Source organism: Myxocyprinus asiaticus, chromosome 46 (genome assembly GCF_019703515.2).
Source record: "Myxocyprinus asiaticus isolate MX2 ecotype Aquarium Trade chromosome 46, UBuf_Myxa_2, whole genome shotgun sequence".
NCBI classification, from domain to species: Eukaryota; Metazoa; Chordata; class Actinopteri; order Cypriniformes; family Catostomidae; genus Myxocyprinus; species Myxocyprinus asiaticus.
This window is the reverse complement of record NC_059389.1, coordinates 3,888,939-3,906,874: the sequence shown is the minus strand read 5'-3', so window position 1 is coordinate 3,906,874 and position 17,936 is coordinate 3,888,939. Positions and strand designations below refer to the sequence as shown.

The following is a 17,936-nucleotide window of genomic DNA, read 5'->3' as shown; positions in this document are numbered from 1 at the left end:
GCTGTCATTGGAGCACGCATATGCCAATCATAGATTCAAACCGTCCAATGCAGGTTGAGAAAGTTAAAAAGCCCCGCCTCTACGCTGACGTTCCCTCGTTTGTCGCTCCGAGTGGAAACACAGTAAAACGTAAAAGGTTCCGAGCTTGATTTTATTTTCATTCCTACTATTAAACACACAATTTATTAGTTCGACACTTTTAAAATACTTTGAAAACAATACCTAACATTTTACCAGCATTATTATATTTAGTACACAATTCGACAATGAATTGTGCCGAAATATGCGCGTCACACTGTTCCCATGGTAACGGAAGCAGCGAGATTGCTAGGCATCGTGAACGGGTGCTCGACGTTTCGTTCTCAATAATAAACATTATTTTACACACTTTTCGTGTTATATTTCCTCTAAAATATCGTTGATGCATTTAACGACAATATAGGTGAGTTTGTAAACACGCCAGGTTGTTTGTCTGACACCCATTGCAGATTAACGTGTCAAAATGAGTTTATCAATCTGAGATGCAAGCGTTTTTAAACAAAAATAAGTGTATGTCTTTTTATTTAAACGATTGTTTATATGACATATGCATCGTATTTGCTTTTTATCTGTTATAGTAGCTGGTTTATAGCTCATTCAAGATTAAACCAATGAGTTACCATGTTTTTAGACTATAGTAAAACCATGGTGCCTTGGAGACCATCACTTTACCATAGTACCACCACAGTACAGTGTAAGGGAGATCTTTTTAAAGAACATACCTTATAGTTTATTTGTATTAGTATAACTCTTATTTAAGCAGAGGTAGCTCAAGAATTGCAGACGTAACGTGTATGCAACATGTTGACCTGTCTCTTTGTCGTTATTAAATAAGTCTAATCCTCTTTGTAGGTTTTATTTTTAGCAAATGGACGAGACATGTAAGGTGATCTGTTCCTGAACCTCAGGTAGACGCTGATCCACTGAGGCAAATGTGCTGACACAGAGCATGAAGAAAATATTCAATTTCAAGAAAAAGAGGGGCTCCCCCAGCCCATCTGAGACAGGGAGCGTGTTGTCAGCCAGCTATGATGTGAAGGAGAAGGACCTTGGGAAGGTGCACAAGGCTGCGTGCAGTGGAGATGTGGCCAAACTCAGACAGCTGGCCAAAAAGAATGATTTGAATCAGCTGGATAAGGAAAACAGGTGATGGTTGTATTGTTGATGTTTATTAATGAACCTATGATTGGTTCTCTTTGCTCTTGGACATTTGTGGCAAAAGTGATGTTCTGTTTTGTCGTAACCTTCTGTGATTGAATCCACAGAACTGCGCTGCATATCGCTTGCGCCTGTGGACACGCAGATGTGGTTCAGTTTTTGGTGGAGAGCAAAGTGAAGCTAAACTTATGTGACAATCAGAACCGCTCCGCCTTAATGAAGGTTTGTGTTTTTGAATCATGGATAATTTCACATAGTGTATATTGTATTGTATGATGTAATGGTCTTTATATATTATATTATTTAATATATATATATATTATTATATTATTAAATATTATTCTATTCTATTCATTACATATAACAATTTCCATTCAATAATAATTTCAACCGCCTTTATTCTATTCTATTCTGTTCTATAATTTATATGACTTGCTGCAATTTCCAATCTATAATAATTTCCACTAGCTCTATTCAATTCTATTCATTACATTCAAAAATTTCCAACCAATAATATTTTTAACTGGCTATATTCTATTTTATTCTATTCTGTTCTATTCTATTCAAGTCTATAATTTACATGACTTGCAACAATTTACAACCTGTAACAGTTTTCACTGGCTCTATTCTATTATTTTCTATTCTATTCATTACATATAACAATTTTCATTCAATAATAATTTCAACCACCTTTATCCTATTTTATTCTATTATGTTCTATTCTATTCTATGATTTACATGACTTGCAACAATTTCCGGTCTATAATAATTTTCACTGGCTCAATTCTATTCTTTTCTATTCTATTCATTTCATATAATAACATCCATTCAGTAATAATTTCAACCGCCTTTATTCAATTTTATTCTATTCTGTTCTATTCTATGATTTACATGACTTGCAACAATTTCTAATATATAATAATTTCCACTGGCTCAATTCTATTCATTACATATAACAATTTCCATTCAGTAATAATTTCAACTGCTTTTATTCTATTTTATTCTATTCTGTTCTATTCTAGTCTATAATTTACATGACTTGGAATAATTTCCAATCTATTATAATTATAGTTTCAACTAGCTTTATTCTATTCTATTCTATTCTGTTCTATAGTTTATATGACTTGCTGCAATTTTCAGCCTATAATAATTTCCACTAGCTCTATTCTATTCTATTCTATTCATTACATAAAAAAATGTCCAACCAATAATATTTTCAACTGGCTATATTCTATTATATTCTATTCTGTTCTATTCTATTCTAGTCTATAATTTACATGACTTGGAACAATTTCCAGTCTATTATAATTTCCACTAGCTCTATTCTATTCTATTCTATTCTATTCATTACATAAAAAAATGTCCAACCAATAATATTTTCAACTGGCTATATTCTATTATATTCTATTCTGTTCTATTCTATTCTAGTCTATAATTTACATGACTTGGAACAATTTCCAGTCTATTATAATTTCCACTGGCTCTATTCTATTCATTACATATAACAATTTCCAACCAATAATAGTTTCAACTGGCTTTATTCTATTCTATTCTATTCTATTCTATTCTATAATTTATATGACTTGCTGCAATTTTCAGTCTATAATAATAACTCTATTCTATTCTATTCTTAACATTCAAAAATGTCCAACCAATAATAATTTCAAGTGGCTATATTCTATTATTTTCTATTCTATTCTGTTCTATTCTATTCTAGTCTATAATTTACATGACTTGGAACAATTTCCAATCTATTATAATTTCCACTAGTTCTATTAAATTATTTTCTATTCTATTCTTAACATTCAAAAATTTCCAACCAATAATAATTTCAAGTGGCTATATTCTATTATTTTCTATTTTATTCTGTTCTGTTCTATTCTAGTCTATGATTTTCATGACTTGCAGCAATTTTCAACCTATAATAATTTTCACTGACTATATTCTACTATTTCTATTATATTCTTTAACTACTATTTCTTAACCTAACTATTCTTTGCTTAACTATTTACAACCAGTTTTAATTTTAACTGTCTTTATTCTATACTATTCTACTCTATTCTATGATTTTCACAACAAAATTGACTTTCAACCTACAATTATTTCCAATGATTCTTTTCTGTTCTATTTTATTATTCACATTATATACTACAATTTCCAACCTATAGTTATCTCCACTGGCTCCTCTATTTTATTCTGTTCTACTCATGACATACAGCAATTTCCAACCTATATGAATTTCATCTGGCTCTATTCTATTCTCTGTTATACAACCATTTCCAACCTGTAATAATCTACACTGGCTCTATTCGATTGTATTGTATTCCATTCTATGATTTACATGGCATCTTATTTTAAAAATTAATTTTCATATTACACAAATACAGGTGATTAACACTGTGTGGTTTGTCTTTGTGGTTGTGTGTGTTTCCGTGTGTCTTTTAATGCCTGGCAGGCAGTTCAGTGTGAGCAGGAGCGTTGTGTGTCTTTGCTCCTAGAGCACGAGGCTGACCCCAATCTAGTGGACATCAATGGAAACACGGCACTGCACCTGGCCGCCCGCATCCCCTCCCTCCCTTTGGCACTGCAGCTCTTAGAGTACGCGGCCAACATTAATGCCCAGAACAAGGTGAAACCTTAGCAGATATCCCAGCAGGACTCCAGATTACTGCAGTATTATCAAAACACTATAGGTGTCTGATACTCCAAGTTGAAGTGTGTAATTTCTGCACCAACAGCAGCAACAAATGGAATGTTTCCAACTTCTCTGATTTGACATTTTCAGACAACAAGTTAGTCCCTCCCAACCCAAACTCATGTGGTTGGTTGAGTCTGAAGTTGACAGGCTGCTCTAACAAAACAGTGCCACAGTTAAAGAGTACACTTTTCAACACTTATAAATGGCTCAATTATAATTGTGGACATTTAAATGAGATAGAAGAAAATATTGTAACATCAAAAAAATGACAAACATCACCTTTTAAGGTGCACTTGGTAATATTTTATGTAATTATAAGGCAAAAATGTATCGTGTATTAATTGTCAGTTTGCAATATATGACAGAATTGTCTGTTTATCAACTGTTTTGTTCTGTCTGGTTTGATTGACAGGATGGCAACACTCCTCTGATGCTAGCTCTGATGGAAAACCACCCAGACATGACAGAGCTTTTACTGAAAGAGGGAGCAGACGTTAATGTGAAGAACCAGGAGCAACGGTGAGATAGATGCACTTTAAAATTAATAAGTGTGTTTTCTGCACTGTTAACGCTTCCACTAAACCCACAGCGCTATGGAAATAGGAATGATAATTTAGCTGATTTGTGAGTCTGCAGTCTGTAAAGAGATTAAAAAAAGTCCATCAGAGTGGTTACTGATTTATTCACTTAATGGTGTTGATATGACAATGTGTTGTTAAAGATTTTTGATGTTAAAAATAGTATTTTTACATTTAATTATGTTACAAAAATAGCATAGTTTTGTTTAGTATGCAATTGAGACCAATTATTATATTTGATGTGCTGTTCCTTATCATCAGTTCAACAAATTATGAAATTTGAATAAATCCTTCACATTGTGTTTTTAATTCTCTGTTTAGGTCTGGATTGATGATAGCAGCATGCAATGGACAAATCAGTTTGGTGCGATTGCTCCTGCAATATGATGCTGACATCACTGTGAAAGACGATAAGGGATGGTCTTCTGACGATTATGCAGTCATGAATGGACACCATGCGTAAGGGCTGTTTTTGTTTGCCTGATTAAATGTTTTTTTGGGGGGGGGGATTTTCTTCCCCTTTTTCTTCCCAGTTTGGAATGCCCAATTCCCAATGCGCTCTAAGTCCTCGTGGTGGCGTAGTGACTCACCGCAATCTGGGTGGCGGAGGACGAATCTCAGTTGCCTCCGCGTCTGAGACCGTCAATTTGTGCATCTTATCACGTGGCTTGTTGAGTGTGTTACCGCGGAGATGTAGTGTGTGTGGAGGCTCACGCTATTCTCCGCGGCATCCACGCACAACTCACCACACGCCCCCACCGAGAGCGAGAACTACATTATAGCGACCACGAGGAGGTTACCCCATGTGACTCTACCCACCCTAGCAACAGGGCCAATTAGTTGCTTAGGAAGCCTGACTGGAGTCACTCAGCACGCCCTGGATTCGAACTCACGACTCCAGGTGTGGTAGTCAGTGTCTTTACTTGCTGAGCTACCCAGGCCCTCTGCCTGTGTACATTTGAAACTTACCTCTTGACATTAAGGAATAGTTCACCCAAATATAAAAATTTTGTCATTATTTACTCACCATCAAGCCGCTATAAAACTGTAAGCTGTTAAATTTTTTCAGTGAAACATAAATGTCGAATCTATGAAGAATCTATGGGGCCCTTTTCATACATCGACAGATCAAACTGACCGAATCTATCAGGCAACAAAAACGACGACTCATTGCTTCATTTAATTTGTTGGTGTTTAAACAATACATTTTGGGGATTTGTTTCATTATTAAACACCTTGTAAGTTGCGTTTACATTGTAGAAATTATTGAAAAGGCGATGTTTTGCATATCAATATATATCAACATATCAATAATCGTCTTGTCATTTCCAGCTGTTCACATCTGATCATCGAGCATGGAACAAAGAGAAAATCTCTGCAGTCTCCATACCATTTAACTGCCGACAAAAAGAAACAGCCGTCCATTCTGGGGAGTCCCAGCGGTTTTGGGGCCGGTTTGCCTCTGGGAGGGCCAGCTCTGGATGAAGATGGTGAGTACATTTGCATAAAATCTGACCAAACCTGTGTAGCGATTTACATTATTGAATGTTTTTAGTGTTATTTGCACTCATAAATATGTACGTGAGTATTTCGTGTCATAGTGGCCTGCAGTGTTGACTGCAGTGTTTTGATTTTATTTTAACTTCCTACTGTTGCTTCATACTCATCTGTTGCAGCAGGAGGGAGCTCTGCAGCAGCAGGGAAAGGTATTACAGTGCGTGACACCATCGTTAATGTGTTGTAGATGAGACACAACATCCTTTACCATTAAAAAATATTAAGAGCAGTATGAGTTAATTCAGTGTTACAACAGAGTGGTAAACCATGAAGCGTCACTATAGGATCTGTACTTCTTTTTGCAGTGTTTGCATTCTTAATGAAAGTCAACATGAAATTCCATTCGCAACCCATTCTACCTCTGTAATCTGACATTTCTGCATAAAACAGATTATTCAACAAGAAACAAATGAAGGACAGTACTTTTTTTATCCATCGGGAATTGGATTGTGAAAATCGGCTTTACGCACCAGAATATGTCAGCCATGGAGCGTGGAAAGTTCCTACATTTTGATAAAAGATTACGAAGACAAACCGTTTTTTTATATTGAATAACACGCACTGACTAATTGTGCACAACAAGGCCAGGAATGTGTATTAAAGTATTTGTCAGTTTTGATTTCATGTTGACTTTTAAGGGGTCATATCATGAAAAGTCTACCCCTTTCCTTGCTATTTTTAAATACAAGTGTTTTTATGTCGAAAAAATATCATGTTTTAAAAATAAGATGCAAAAATGGTTTGTTCAGAAATCTTTCTGGCTGTGGAGTAGCACTTCTGCATAGCTTTGAAAAGGATCCCAATGTTAGAAATGTTAGAGGAAAATTATATTACCCCTAGACAGATAGCTACGTGATTGCACACTTTCAAGCACAAACATCAAAATCTTTTGGGGGCTTACTTTGGAAATTTCCACTTTATATTTGGTACTCTGCTTGGCTAATCTCTCTTACAATTCTTTTCTCAGATACCGAGGACAATTCCCACACAAACTCCATTAGCAGGTGAGATGGAGTGCATGATTTTGTCAAACAGGGGTAACAGTGAGTACTCACAACTTATAACTTCAAATGTTTCAAAGGGTTTGTTATAAAGCACTAGCTTGTGTTCACTTGTAGGGCATCAAAAAGTGGTGCTGCTGATTCCTGGCCTTCATCGGATGAAGATGAGTTAGATTTGAGTCCAAAGGTATTTCTCAGCTCTGCATGGCAAGAGCTTTGAATAACATGTAAAATGAAAAATAACTGATTATAAATTTTTTTTTTTTTTTTTTTTTTAAAGAAACCGAAAGTGAACTTAAAGAAACTTATAAGCACCTCCAAAAGGGAAAATATAGAGGGTGAGTTTTAAATCTTCTTTGTGACATCTATAAGCATTGTGGCAGTGCAGTAATTTGAAGACCCTGCCCTGCAGCAAAGTTCCTTTGAAGCAAGTTGGTCCGGGTCCACTGCAGCTATCTTCTTGTTATAGAGCATGCAATTACAGGTCCTATCTGCTTGAATGGGGAAAAATTGAAATCTTCAAAACTGTTGGCTGAGCTTGTGTTTTTAATAACATAAAATGGTATCATAAATTTGGCTTGATTTTTTTTATTTGTTTTGGATGGTCTAGCTAATATGCATTTACCTTTTAGAGCATTAAGTGGACGTTCAGACTGAACACGTTCTTGCACTACAAAAGCTAATTGTTGAAGTTTTTTTTACCTTGAACTGGCACTCCTGCGCAAAACTTTGAAAAACAGCAAGACGCAGTGCAATGGTCATAGATGTCTGTCTAGCGCATGTTTATATAGAAAATAATAACAAAAACAGTGCAGATGTCAGAGCCAAAGCCTTTAGGGCAGTGCTCCGACATTTGGTACAGTAGCATCTTGAGCGACCCAAATTCCGCTCTTCTCTCCTGTCATTTCCTGTATACATCTCCACTAATTTCTATCTACTAAAGGCGAAAAATGCCAATATAATGTATAAATTGTATATATATATATTTAAAAAAAAAAACAGTGCAGACAGACGCGTCCGGTGTGAATGGCCCCTAAGAATTTGTAGTTCCTTTAATCATCAATCAATAAAGTGGTTCTTTTAACTCAAAGGCTGGACTTTCCTATAGCCGGCATATTGAGCATTGCGATTTTTCCCTTCCATTTTTCTACAAGTGGTCTTTCTCCTCCTACTTATACTGACTCTGCCTGTAGTCATAGCCAATAGGAATGCAGACAAATCCTGGAGTGGATCAGAGTCCGAGCCAGACAGTGAAGGCGAGACTGCAAAGTGCCCACCTCTATCCAGACCCCTCCCCTTCAGCAGCACCTCCACCCAGCCCCCTGTAGCACCCTCACCTGCCTCTTTACCCTACTCACCCCAGATGAGCACCACCCCCTTCAGCAGCACCCTTAAGGTAATCCTCACTGTGTCTCTGTCTGGTACATTTTCTAACTCTCACCCTCTTTTTCTCCACCTTTTTCTCCATCTGTCCTCATTCAACCCATTCCATGCTGCTGGGGCAGGCAGACAGAGTGAGTTAACAGAGCTACCCTCTGTTAGTAAACTAGACATAGAAGGTAATGAAAGTCCAGAAGAAGACTCTGAAGAAGGCGAAGATGATGATGAAGGTGAAGATGATGATGACGAAGGCGAGGATGATGATGATAATGATGGTGAAGAAGAGGAGGAGGAAGAAGAAGAAGATGACGATGAAGATGATGATGAAGATGAAAATGAGGATGGTGAAGATGATGATGGTAATTCTGGGGAAGAAGATGAAGAGGAAGATGACGAAGACAAAGAAACTAAAGCAGCTGTGGTTTGTGAGACAGGAGACGTTCTTGACTTGCTAAAAAGCATGACCCCAGATGTAACTGAGACTCTCAGTACCACAGAACTCAAAATAAAAAGTCAAATAAAAGTTGAGGTTGATGAAAATATTCAGAACATCAGTCAACCTGGAAGGGACATAATGGAGAACACTGTCTTGGAGGACAGTCTTCTGGAGGTAAGGACAGATCGGGAACATGTAGATCTAGGGGCTCCAGAGACCCTAAAGGATGTGACGCAAACAATTCCTAAAACATTACTTCATGGAGGTGCAATTCCAGAGATCCTTGATTTAGAGGATGGTTGTCTTGTGTCAGCTGTCAGAGTTGAGGCGAGAATCTCTGATGAGGAAGAAAATGAGGAGGCCAATGAAGATCCAGATCCTCTTGCAAAACCCAGAACATCTTTACAGAGTGTGTGCAGAACATCAGATAGAATTCCAATTGAGAGTCCAAATGAAAACGAAGGTCCAAATGAAGCTGATGAAGATGATTGGGATGATGATGATGGCGAAGATGACGAGTTGTTGAGAATTGGGAAAAGCATTCATCCACATTTAGCCTCTCAAGGGACAACCCAAGAAGAACCACAACTTCAGTCCACCCAAGGTGAAACTGATGGAATTCCGCTAAGACAAACTGAAGGAATATATAATCTTGACCCTAGCAATGAAATTATTAATCCTGAAAGCCCCAATGTTCCTACAACATCCCCTAAATTGAAGGCCATAACTGCTGCAGATGACGATGATGGTGATTGTGATGATGTTGATGAGGAAGAAGAACCTGAAACGAAGAAGCTACCAAACTTATTTTTAGCACTGCTTGGACAGAAGGAACCAGATAGCCCAGAGGTTTCTTGGGGGTCTGTCTCAGATAAAAGTGATGTAACACCTGAAGCAGATGAAGCACCAAACATGGAAGAACCATTTAAACTCAAGGAAGATCAAGAAGAGAAACATCAAGAAGTTTTGGTTCAGGATGACAATGCTTTAAAGAGGCCATCTTTAGAATCTTTTGAATTTTCCCAGAGCCCTTTACATGAAGAACCTAGCCACATTGATCAGAATGATGACAGTGAAGACTTACCCATGTCCATGATTATCGGATGTGATGATCAAAGTGATGAAGACCAGAGAATAAATGACAGCAAAGAGGAAGGTAAAAGTGAAGATTCAGACAGCCAAGTAAAGCAAATGCAGTATGACTTTGCAAGTGAATCAGTCAGAGTTTCTGAAATGGGTCAGAACTCTGACATCTCTGGCGATGATTCTGTGCTGGAAGAGGATGAATGCATTGATGTATGTCCTGATGTCCAAAGTGTAAGCCAATCGCAGACTATCACAGGGGTTTCCCATATGAATCCTTTTGGGAAATTAGGGAAATCCTTATCTGAGGAGAGGATCTTAGACTCTTCTGGTGAGAATAACCCCAGTCCAAAACCCTCAAGACAAAGCTACACTGCCTCACCAAATTTCTCTGGGAGTAGTATTTCACAAAGCCCAAAGCATTCCACCACGTCAAGTCCACCACAATTGGGAAGACCATACCTGATGAGATCTCTCTCAAGTAGTCCCAAGCCTTCAAGTACAAGAAACCCGATCCCAGCAAATCCAAAATCCCCAACAAAACCTACTCCTAATCACACTTCATCCCCAAGTCTAAGACAGTCTGCTGGACCAAGTCCTCAAAATTCTTATCAAAACAGTCCATCACCTTCAACGTTTATCCATTCCCTCTCAAAGGATTTGGACCAAGAGTCAAAGACAGTTATGAATGAATCTAGAAATCAAGAATCTCCTCGTCATTCAAGCCCTACTTCTATTGTTGAGGGCGACAGCTCTCTAGAGTTTACCGATGAAAGTCCAAAAGAGGTGCTTGAAGCAGAACCAACTCTTCAAGAAGACATTCCCTACACAGTCATAGATGAAGTTGATCTAATTTCTGATTCTGATGGAGAAGATGGAAAGGAGGAAGGAAATGAGCAATTGCATGAGCAGAACTCTGTAAATGAGTCGGTAATGGAAGAAAGCATTCCTCAGCAAGAATCACTCCAGGTACTCAGGAGATGACGATTAGAATTGAAGTAGCTTGTGGATAGTAGGTGTTGACCTGTGGTTTGTAATTATAGCTTCTAGATGTGGTAGCTACATTTTGGTGTCTATTTATTGGATCTTATAATCATAATAGGAATCAAAAACTGAATAAACAACCCTGATAAATCTGTCGTTGCCTTTCCCCGCTTGTTTCTTTTTTGTTCTTTTTCACAATTGATCTAGTTGAAAATGTCCTGTTTGTTTTCCACGCTTCTAATTTGCTCTGTCTTGATTCAAAGATATTTGCTCTGAGGTTGTATGGGTTTGAATCTAATCTTCTGCAAACAGGAGGAAGCCTCCACAGAAGACGAAGAGGAGGATGGAGAAGAAGAAGAGGAGGATGAGAAGAAAGGACTAGAAAAAATGTGCGCTAAAGGTCCTCAACACGGAAGAACTTCAAAAGGAAATAAAAGGGGTACATTTTGGTTCACTTGGTGACCATGTCATATTTATGGTTTATGAGTTTTGAGTCATCTTTGTGACTAACCTTATACATGGATTTTTCAGATTTCCTTTCAGAGTTAGGCCTTGAGAAGAAAGATGAAAATGACGATTCCCCTTGGGACTCAGAGGTGTGTGTCAGTCATATAAGAGCAAAGCTGGTGAAATCTCCATTCAGTAATCCAGTTTAGAAATTGACATTGCTTAAAGTTCAGGGCTCGGATAGTAAGTATTCCCACCTGCCTTGTGTTTAAACCCCTGACATAATAGCAATGTACCCATGCCTATAGCTTTACAATCACCCTAAAGACTAGGGTATACTAGTATAAGAAGTATACTTTGACTTAAAGTTGGCCTTCCAAACCAAGGGTTCGCAAACCCCTAGTGGTTCATGATGGAACTGCAAGGGGGATTGTGATCGTAATGCTGATGTGATATTTAAAATATAAAATTAAATATAACATTTTAAAATACATTTTATTTTTCATAAAATGACAACCGTAAAAAAGAACACTGATACATTTTTTGTAGTTATTTGCAAATAAATGTGAAAATTTTGTGAAATTCAGAATATTTATTGAAAGATTAATATTATGAAAAATCACTAGGGGTAATTTAAATAAATAATTTAGGTCATATGTGTTCAGTATACAAAACAGAATGGGAACCCCTGCCCTAAATGTTCACTGTGATTGCTTTTCATACTGATGTGTTCTAATTTTTCTCCCTTCATAGTCTGGTTCTGAGAGCCCAAGGAAAAAACAACACAGTAGTCCACACACTCCTGCCAAATCACATAGATCCATGACCAGTATTTATGAGGAGAACCTTGAAGGTATTATTACCAGTTATTATATTTTTTACAATGCTTAAATATTATTATATTTTAGAGTGGAATTCCAAAATAGCTTTGTCTCTGTTGCCTTCTGCAACCATTTCATGCTTATAAATATGCAGAATAGATTTACATTTTCATGGCTTCTGCTTAACAGATGAAGAAACATGCCATGCTTAATAATGCAGGGTGTAAGTGGTTTTGTTCTTGGCATTTCATAATCTCATTGAATTCCTTTGTAGACTTGTTATACGTTCCCTCCTTCGTAAGAGGAGGTAGGAACGTTAATGTATTGAGAAGTTTAGGCCAGTCTGGAAGCTGCAGGTCGATGGGTAGGCATTCTGTGCTGCTTCATGATTTGCGGTTGTCCTGCTGGATTAGTCATCATCACTCATAATCCCCTGCAGCATCTCTGTTTCAGTCGTCTCATTAACACCCCGTTTTCTGATCACAATCTCTGATTTCCTATTTGTCTGTTGTCATTTGTGCATTCATGGCATGTGATATGACATGGCATGTTGTAGAGAGGCTTTAAACTTTGATAATGTGCAACTAATACTTGCTAATAGTGGTGATGGTACATTATTGTGCACATGTTTACAAGATAAACAGTCTGATAGTGACATAGTAATTGCTAAATATTTTCACATTTTTGTTCTAGAGAGCATTTGATTAGACAAAAACGATATTTTTAATGCATATGTCAGCTAAAAGTTAATTTAGTCAACTTTTAGGAGTGCACTACTTATATATGGCCTCAAAGCTAACAGACATGGACTAAAAGCCACTTTTAAACTTTTATAACCAACTTGGTTGCATTAAGATTTCTTCTATTGTCTGCTCTAATGCTTCAGTTCACAGGCATCAAGGGAACCTCCATTTTTGCATGTGCATGCCTGCACATCTGCTGCACTGAAACCTGTCTTTGTCCATTGATATTTATTTTTGTTGTTCTAGTTTTTGATGATAGATTTAAATATTATACCCTGTTGCTTTTCAGTTTTAAGAAATGATGAGGAGGATGAGAAAAAGAAGGAAATAGAAATACCGGTAAGCATAACTTTAAAATTGCAATTATTAAGCTTGATTTGCATTTCTTGAAAGTAATGTAAGAATTTACATGGCCGCAAAACAATAGTGTTACATTTTTAGTAGAAAAGTTGTTAATCAAAATATAGATAGATGGAAGGAACTTAAAGGCGCTGTAAGCGATTTTAGCCTTTCTGGAATTTCCACAAGCTGAGCCATTGGATTAGCCATGCCCCCTCTTTTTCAAAACTCCGCACTCCAGAGATACCAAATGAGCTTTATTGAGACCGACACCAAGCAGAAGCAGTTGTTTAAAACAACAGCAGCAAAATAGCGCCCTCAACGGACAACTGTTATGAACAACATGGCATAAAAATAAGCCAGATAAGACTTTTTTAAGGCTGTTCTGGTTGCTGCATGAGTCTGTGTTCGTAGCTTGCTAGCCTGCTTAGCATTGCTTATTTTTCTTATACGTTCATCATTTTATCCTTTGCCATTTACCGCGTGCTTCGGGTTTTTCCGCTTGCCTTCTGTTTCAACTGTGCGTATTTTACCACGCGCACCCTTTTTCTCTGTTCTTTTTTTCTTCGCTTGTCGACATCTCACGTCTTGACTGCGTGGATTTGTGTTCTTACACGGATTATTGCATCAATCTCAAAGCTCTTCTGATCAGGAACCACATCAAACCACATCGATCTCAAACCCTCGCCGCTCAAGAACAGCAACAACAACAACAAACAATTGCGGTAAGTCATGCCATCCGCTCATGTTATTTCTTCCTGCTTTCCATGCCACATGTTTACTATAGCTTCTTCCATCAGCAGTGAGGGATTTACATGTGATAAATGTAAGGAATCAGGCTGACGGAGAAGGTTAATGAGTTAGAGACATGCATCCAAATGCTAGTGGAGGTCAGTGAGAAAGAGAAGCTGGTAGATACTGTTTCGGATGCAGGTAGTACAGCGAGCAACACACACACTTTTGCTCCGGCTGTAGAGCCCCTGCAGCAGGGCGTTTGGGTGACGTCTCGGCGGCATACTCGCTCAGTAAAGCGACACCACTCTTCCATCCCTGTTAGGGTTTCCAGTCGATTCTCCCCACTCAGTGATGCACCAACTGAGAATCATTTTGAAAGAGCCTTGGTCATAGGTGAGGAACATGGAAATTGAGACTCAAGTCACTGTTGTTAAATGCATTTCCGAGGCTCGAGCGTCTGACATCAGATCAAATTTACAAGTGCTGGCTAATGCTAAACGTAGACTATCTAAAATTGTTATTCATGATGGCACTAGCAATGTCTGGCTTCGCCAGTCGGAGATCACTAAAGATAATGTTAAAGAGGTGTGTGAACTTGCAGAAATGATGTTAGACACTGTAATATGCTCTGGCCCCCTCCCTTCTCATCGTGGTGACGAGGTTTATAGTAGATTAGTGTCACTGAATGGCTGGATGTCTGAGGGGTGTCCGGAGAATAGCATAGGATTTATAGACAATTGGAAGAGTTTCTGGGTAGACCTGACCTGCTAAAGAGAGACGAAGTCCATCCCTACAGGGAAGGTGCCGCTCTCCTCTCTAGTAATTTGGCTCATAGTCTTAATAATGATAGTATTTGATTTACTGGGGCCCAGGTCAGGAAGCAGATGTCACACAGGTCACATAAACTACAACACATAGAGACTGTATCACCTAGATATCATATAGAGACTGTGTCTGTTCCCCGAACTACCAAACACAAACCCCTCACTAAATCAATTAGAAAAAATTTGATTAAATTCAAACTTGAAAAAAAAACAAATAAATTGAAGATAAACATCAAATAAAGGTAGGGCTACTAAACATTAGATCTCTTTCAACCAAAGCACTAATTGTAAATGAAATTATTACAGATTATAGTTTGGATGCGCTCTGCTTAACTGAAACCTGGCTTAAACCGGATGAATATATTAGTTTAAATTAATCTACTCCCTCAGGTTATTGTTATAAACATGAGCCTCGTAAGAAGGGTCGAGGAGGAGGTGTTGCTAAAATTTACAGTGAAGTTTTTGGTGTTACTCAGAGGACAGGATATAAGTTTAAGTCTTTTGAACTAATAATGCTTAATGTGACACTGTCAGATATAAATAAAAATTCTCTGTTGTCTTTTGCCCTTGCTACAGTATATAGATCACCTGGGCCTTATTCTGGTATCCTTGGTGAATTTGCAAATTTTCTATCAGATCTAGTAGTTATTGTAGGTAGAGCTTTAATTGTTGGTGACTTAAACATTCACACAGATAACGAAAATGACACATTGGGTTTAGCGTTTATTGATATTCTCAAATCTCTTGGAGTCAGACAAAATGTGACAGGACCAATTCATCGGCATAATCATACGCTAGATTTCATTCAGTCATACGGAGTTGATGTTGATACTATAGAAATTCTACCACAGAGTGATGACATCTCAGATCATTACCTCGTCTCTTGTTTGCTGCAGTCAGCTTGTAACAGTGGCGGCCCCAAAATTTAAGCAAATGTTTTTTAAATGAAATTTTGGTGCCAGACAGGATTTGGCCTGTCAACATGCAATAATTTAACCCTGGATAGCACTCTAAAAAAAACACAGATCACAGCAAAAACAAGAAACCTCATAAAACACAGAAATAAAACACAATTATCAGTAACTTAATCCTTGGTCTGTTTATTCCAAAAACAACTACCAATCAAACAGATAAATTTTAATGTCAATAGTCCATATGATTAAAATAAATAAATACCATAACAATCAAAATGTTGCTGTGTGTGTGTTTGTGTGCGTGTGTGAGAGAATATGTGTTCAGATGTTTTGGGGTAGGGGAATGAGTCTGCATTGAGTCTGGAGAGTTTGCATGTACCTAGGCCATGTGAGGCAATAGTTGCAGGAGCGCAGAGGAAGAGTAAAAAAAATAAGGGAATCCAGGAAGGTCAGAAGATCAAACGACCTTTAGCTTTTGAAAATTATCTCTAATAAAACTCTGTAGTAGTAGAGCACTTCGGCGGGTCAGGTTCTGTACTCATGCCACTCCTCATCAACTTGAGTTGCTTGTTTGGTAGCTCTGTCCTGGTATATAATTCTAGCTACACCATGCTGCAGAAAGCGCTGATTATCAGTCCCTTTTTTGGTTTTGTGCTCTCTCCTCCGATGGCGTTCCCATTACTCACAGTACACAATGGCAAAACTTGCTCCTCAAACGTCTCTGCACAGTTGGTTTTCTACCACACCTGTCACACCTGGTTCACTTTAACGAGCAGCCATTTTATACTGTGCTATTAGGGATTGGTGTCGGATCCTTAAAGTGAGAGGGCACATTTCCACTCCGCCACAAGCTAATGTCACTCAATCTACACCACACTATCGTTCAGGTTGAACTATTCTTTAGACCACTAAAGATAGCTTCACTAATAATCTTCCAGAAATGTCTCACATACTCAATAAGCCAAAAAGTCTAGAAGAACTTGATGTAATAACAGAAAATATAAATACAGTCTTCTCTAGCACCCTTGATAGTTTCGCCCCCCTTCGATTAAAGAAAAAAGCCCCACACCATGGTACAATGATCACACTCAAGCTCTCAAGAGAGCGCAAGTGGAAAATGGAGCGCAAGTGGAAGAATACAAAATTAGAGGTATTTCACGGTGCATGGAAGGATAGTGTCTGTACCTACAGATGGGCACTAAAAGCTGCCAAGTCAGCATATTATAGCAAACTCATAGAAAATAACCTCAAAAATCCTAGGTGTTTATTCAGTACTGTGGTTAAATTGGTTAGGAATAAAGCATTGACTTAACCAGATATTCTGTCGCAGCACAATAGTAATGTCTTCATGAATTTCTTTACTGATAAAATAGAAATCATCAGAAGTAAAATTGGAATTATGCAATCAACTGTCACAGCACCTCAGAAAACAGTGTCTCATAATTTTCCTCACAAGCAACTTCAATCCTTCACTGTCATTGGTCATGAAGAGCTAACAAAACTTCAAAGCCAAAACATGTATGTTAGACCCAATACCAATTAAGCTCTTAAAAGAGGTAGTCCCTGTAATCTCAGAACCTCTTCTTAATATTATTAACTCATCACTATCCTTAGGACATGTCCCAAGAAACTTAAAAATGACAGTTATCAAACCGCTTATTAAGAAGCCACAGGTTGATCATGGAGAATTGGCTGATTATAGACCAATTTCAAATCTCCCATTTATGTCGAAAATACAAGAAAAGGTAGTGCCATCCCAACTATGTTCATTTCTACAGAGAAATGGTATATATGAACAATTTCAGTCAGGATTTAGACCCCATCACAGTACAGAGACTTAACTCATCAGAGTTAAAAATGACTTGCTCTTATCATTTGATCACAGCTGCATTTCTCTTCTAGTGCTTTTAGATCTTAGTGCTGCCTTCGACCCGATAAATCATGACATTCTCTAGAATAGGATGGAGAACTATGTTGGCATTAGTGGACTTGCATTAGCATGGTTTAGGTCCTATTTATCAGACTGCTACAACTTTGTATGTGTAAACAAGGAATTGTCAAATCAAACAAAAGTTAAGTATGGAGTGCCACAGGGATCAGTGTTAGGGCCTCTGCTTTTCTCCTTATATATGCTTCCCTTGGGAGATATTATCAGGAATTGTGGAATAAGTTGCCACTGTTATGCCGACAATGCCCAAC

The 17,936-nt window shown here is 37.8% G+C and overlaps 1 protein-coding gene across 1 annotated transcript in view; it reads left to right on the top strand.

Annotated features, from left to right (window-relative positions):
- The first annotated feature begins 306 nt into the window (after window positions 1-306).
- LOC127435655 (ankyrin repeat domain-containing protein 26-like) overlaps window positions 307-17,936 on the top strand; it is a 58,317-nt gene continuing 40,687 nt past the window's right edge. Inside the window, 17 exon segments of the mRNA XM_051689285.1 lie at window positions 307-442; window positions 892-1,185; window positions 1,305-1,419; window positions 3,653-3,826; window positions 4,308-4,414; window positions 4,795-4,932; window positions 5,806-5,963; window positions 6,150-6,179; window positions 6,998-7,034; window positions 7,149-7,218; window positions 7,312-7,369; window positions 8,225-8,427; window positions 11,227-11,353; window positions 11,446-11,510; window positions 12,115-12,214; window positions 12,457-12,546; window positions 13,215-13,264. Coding sequence (XP_051545245.1) covers window positions 989-1,185; window positions 1,305-1,419; window positions 3,653-3,826; window positions 4,308-4,414; window positions 4,795-4,932; window positions 5,806-5,963; window positions 6,150-6,179; window positions 6,998-7,034; window positions 7,149-7,218; window positions 7,312-7,369; window positions 8,225-8,427; window positions 11,227-11,353; window positions 11,446-11,510; window positions 12,115-12,214; window positions 12,457-12,546; window positions 13,215-13,264 — 1,719 coding nt within the window. The 5' untranslated portion in view covers window positions 307-442; window positions 892-988.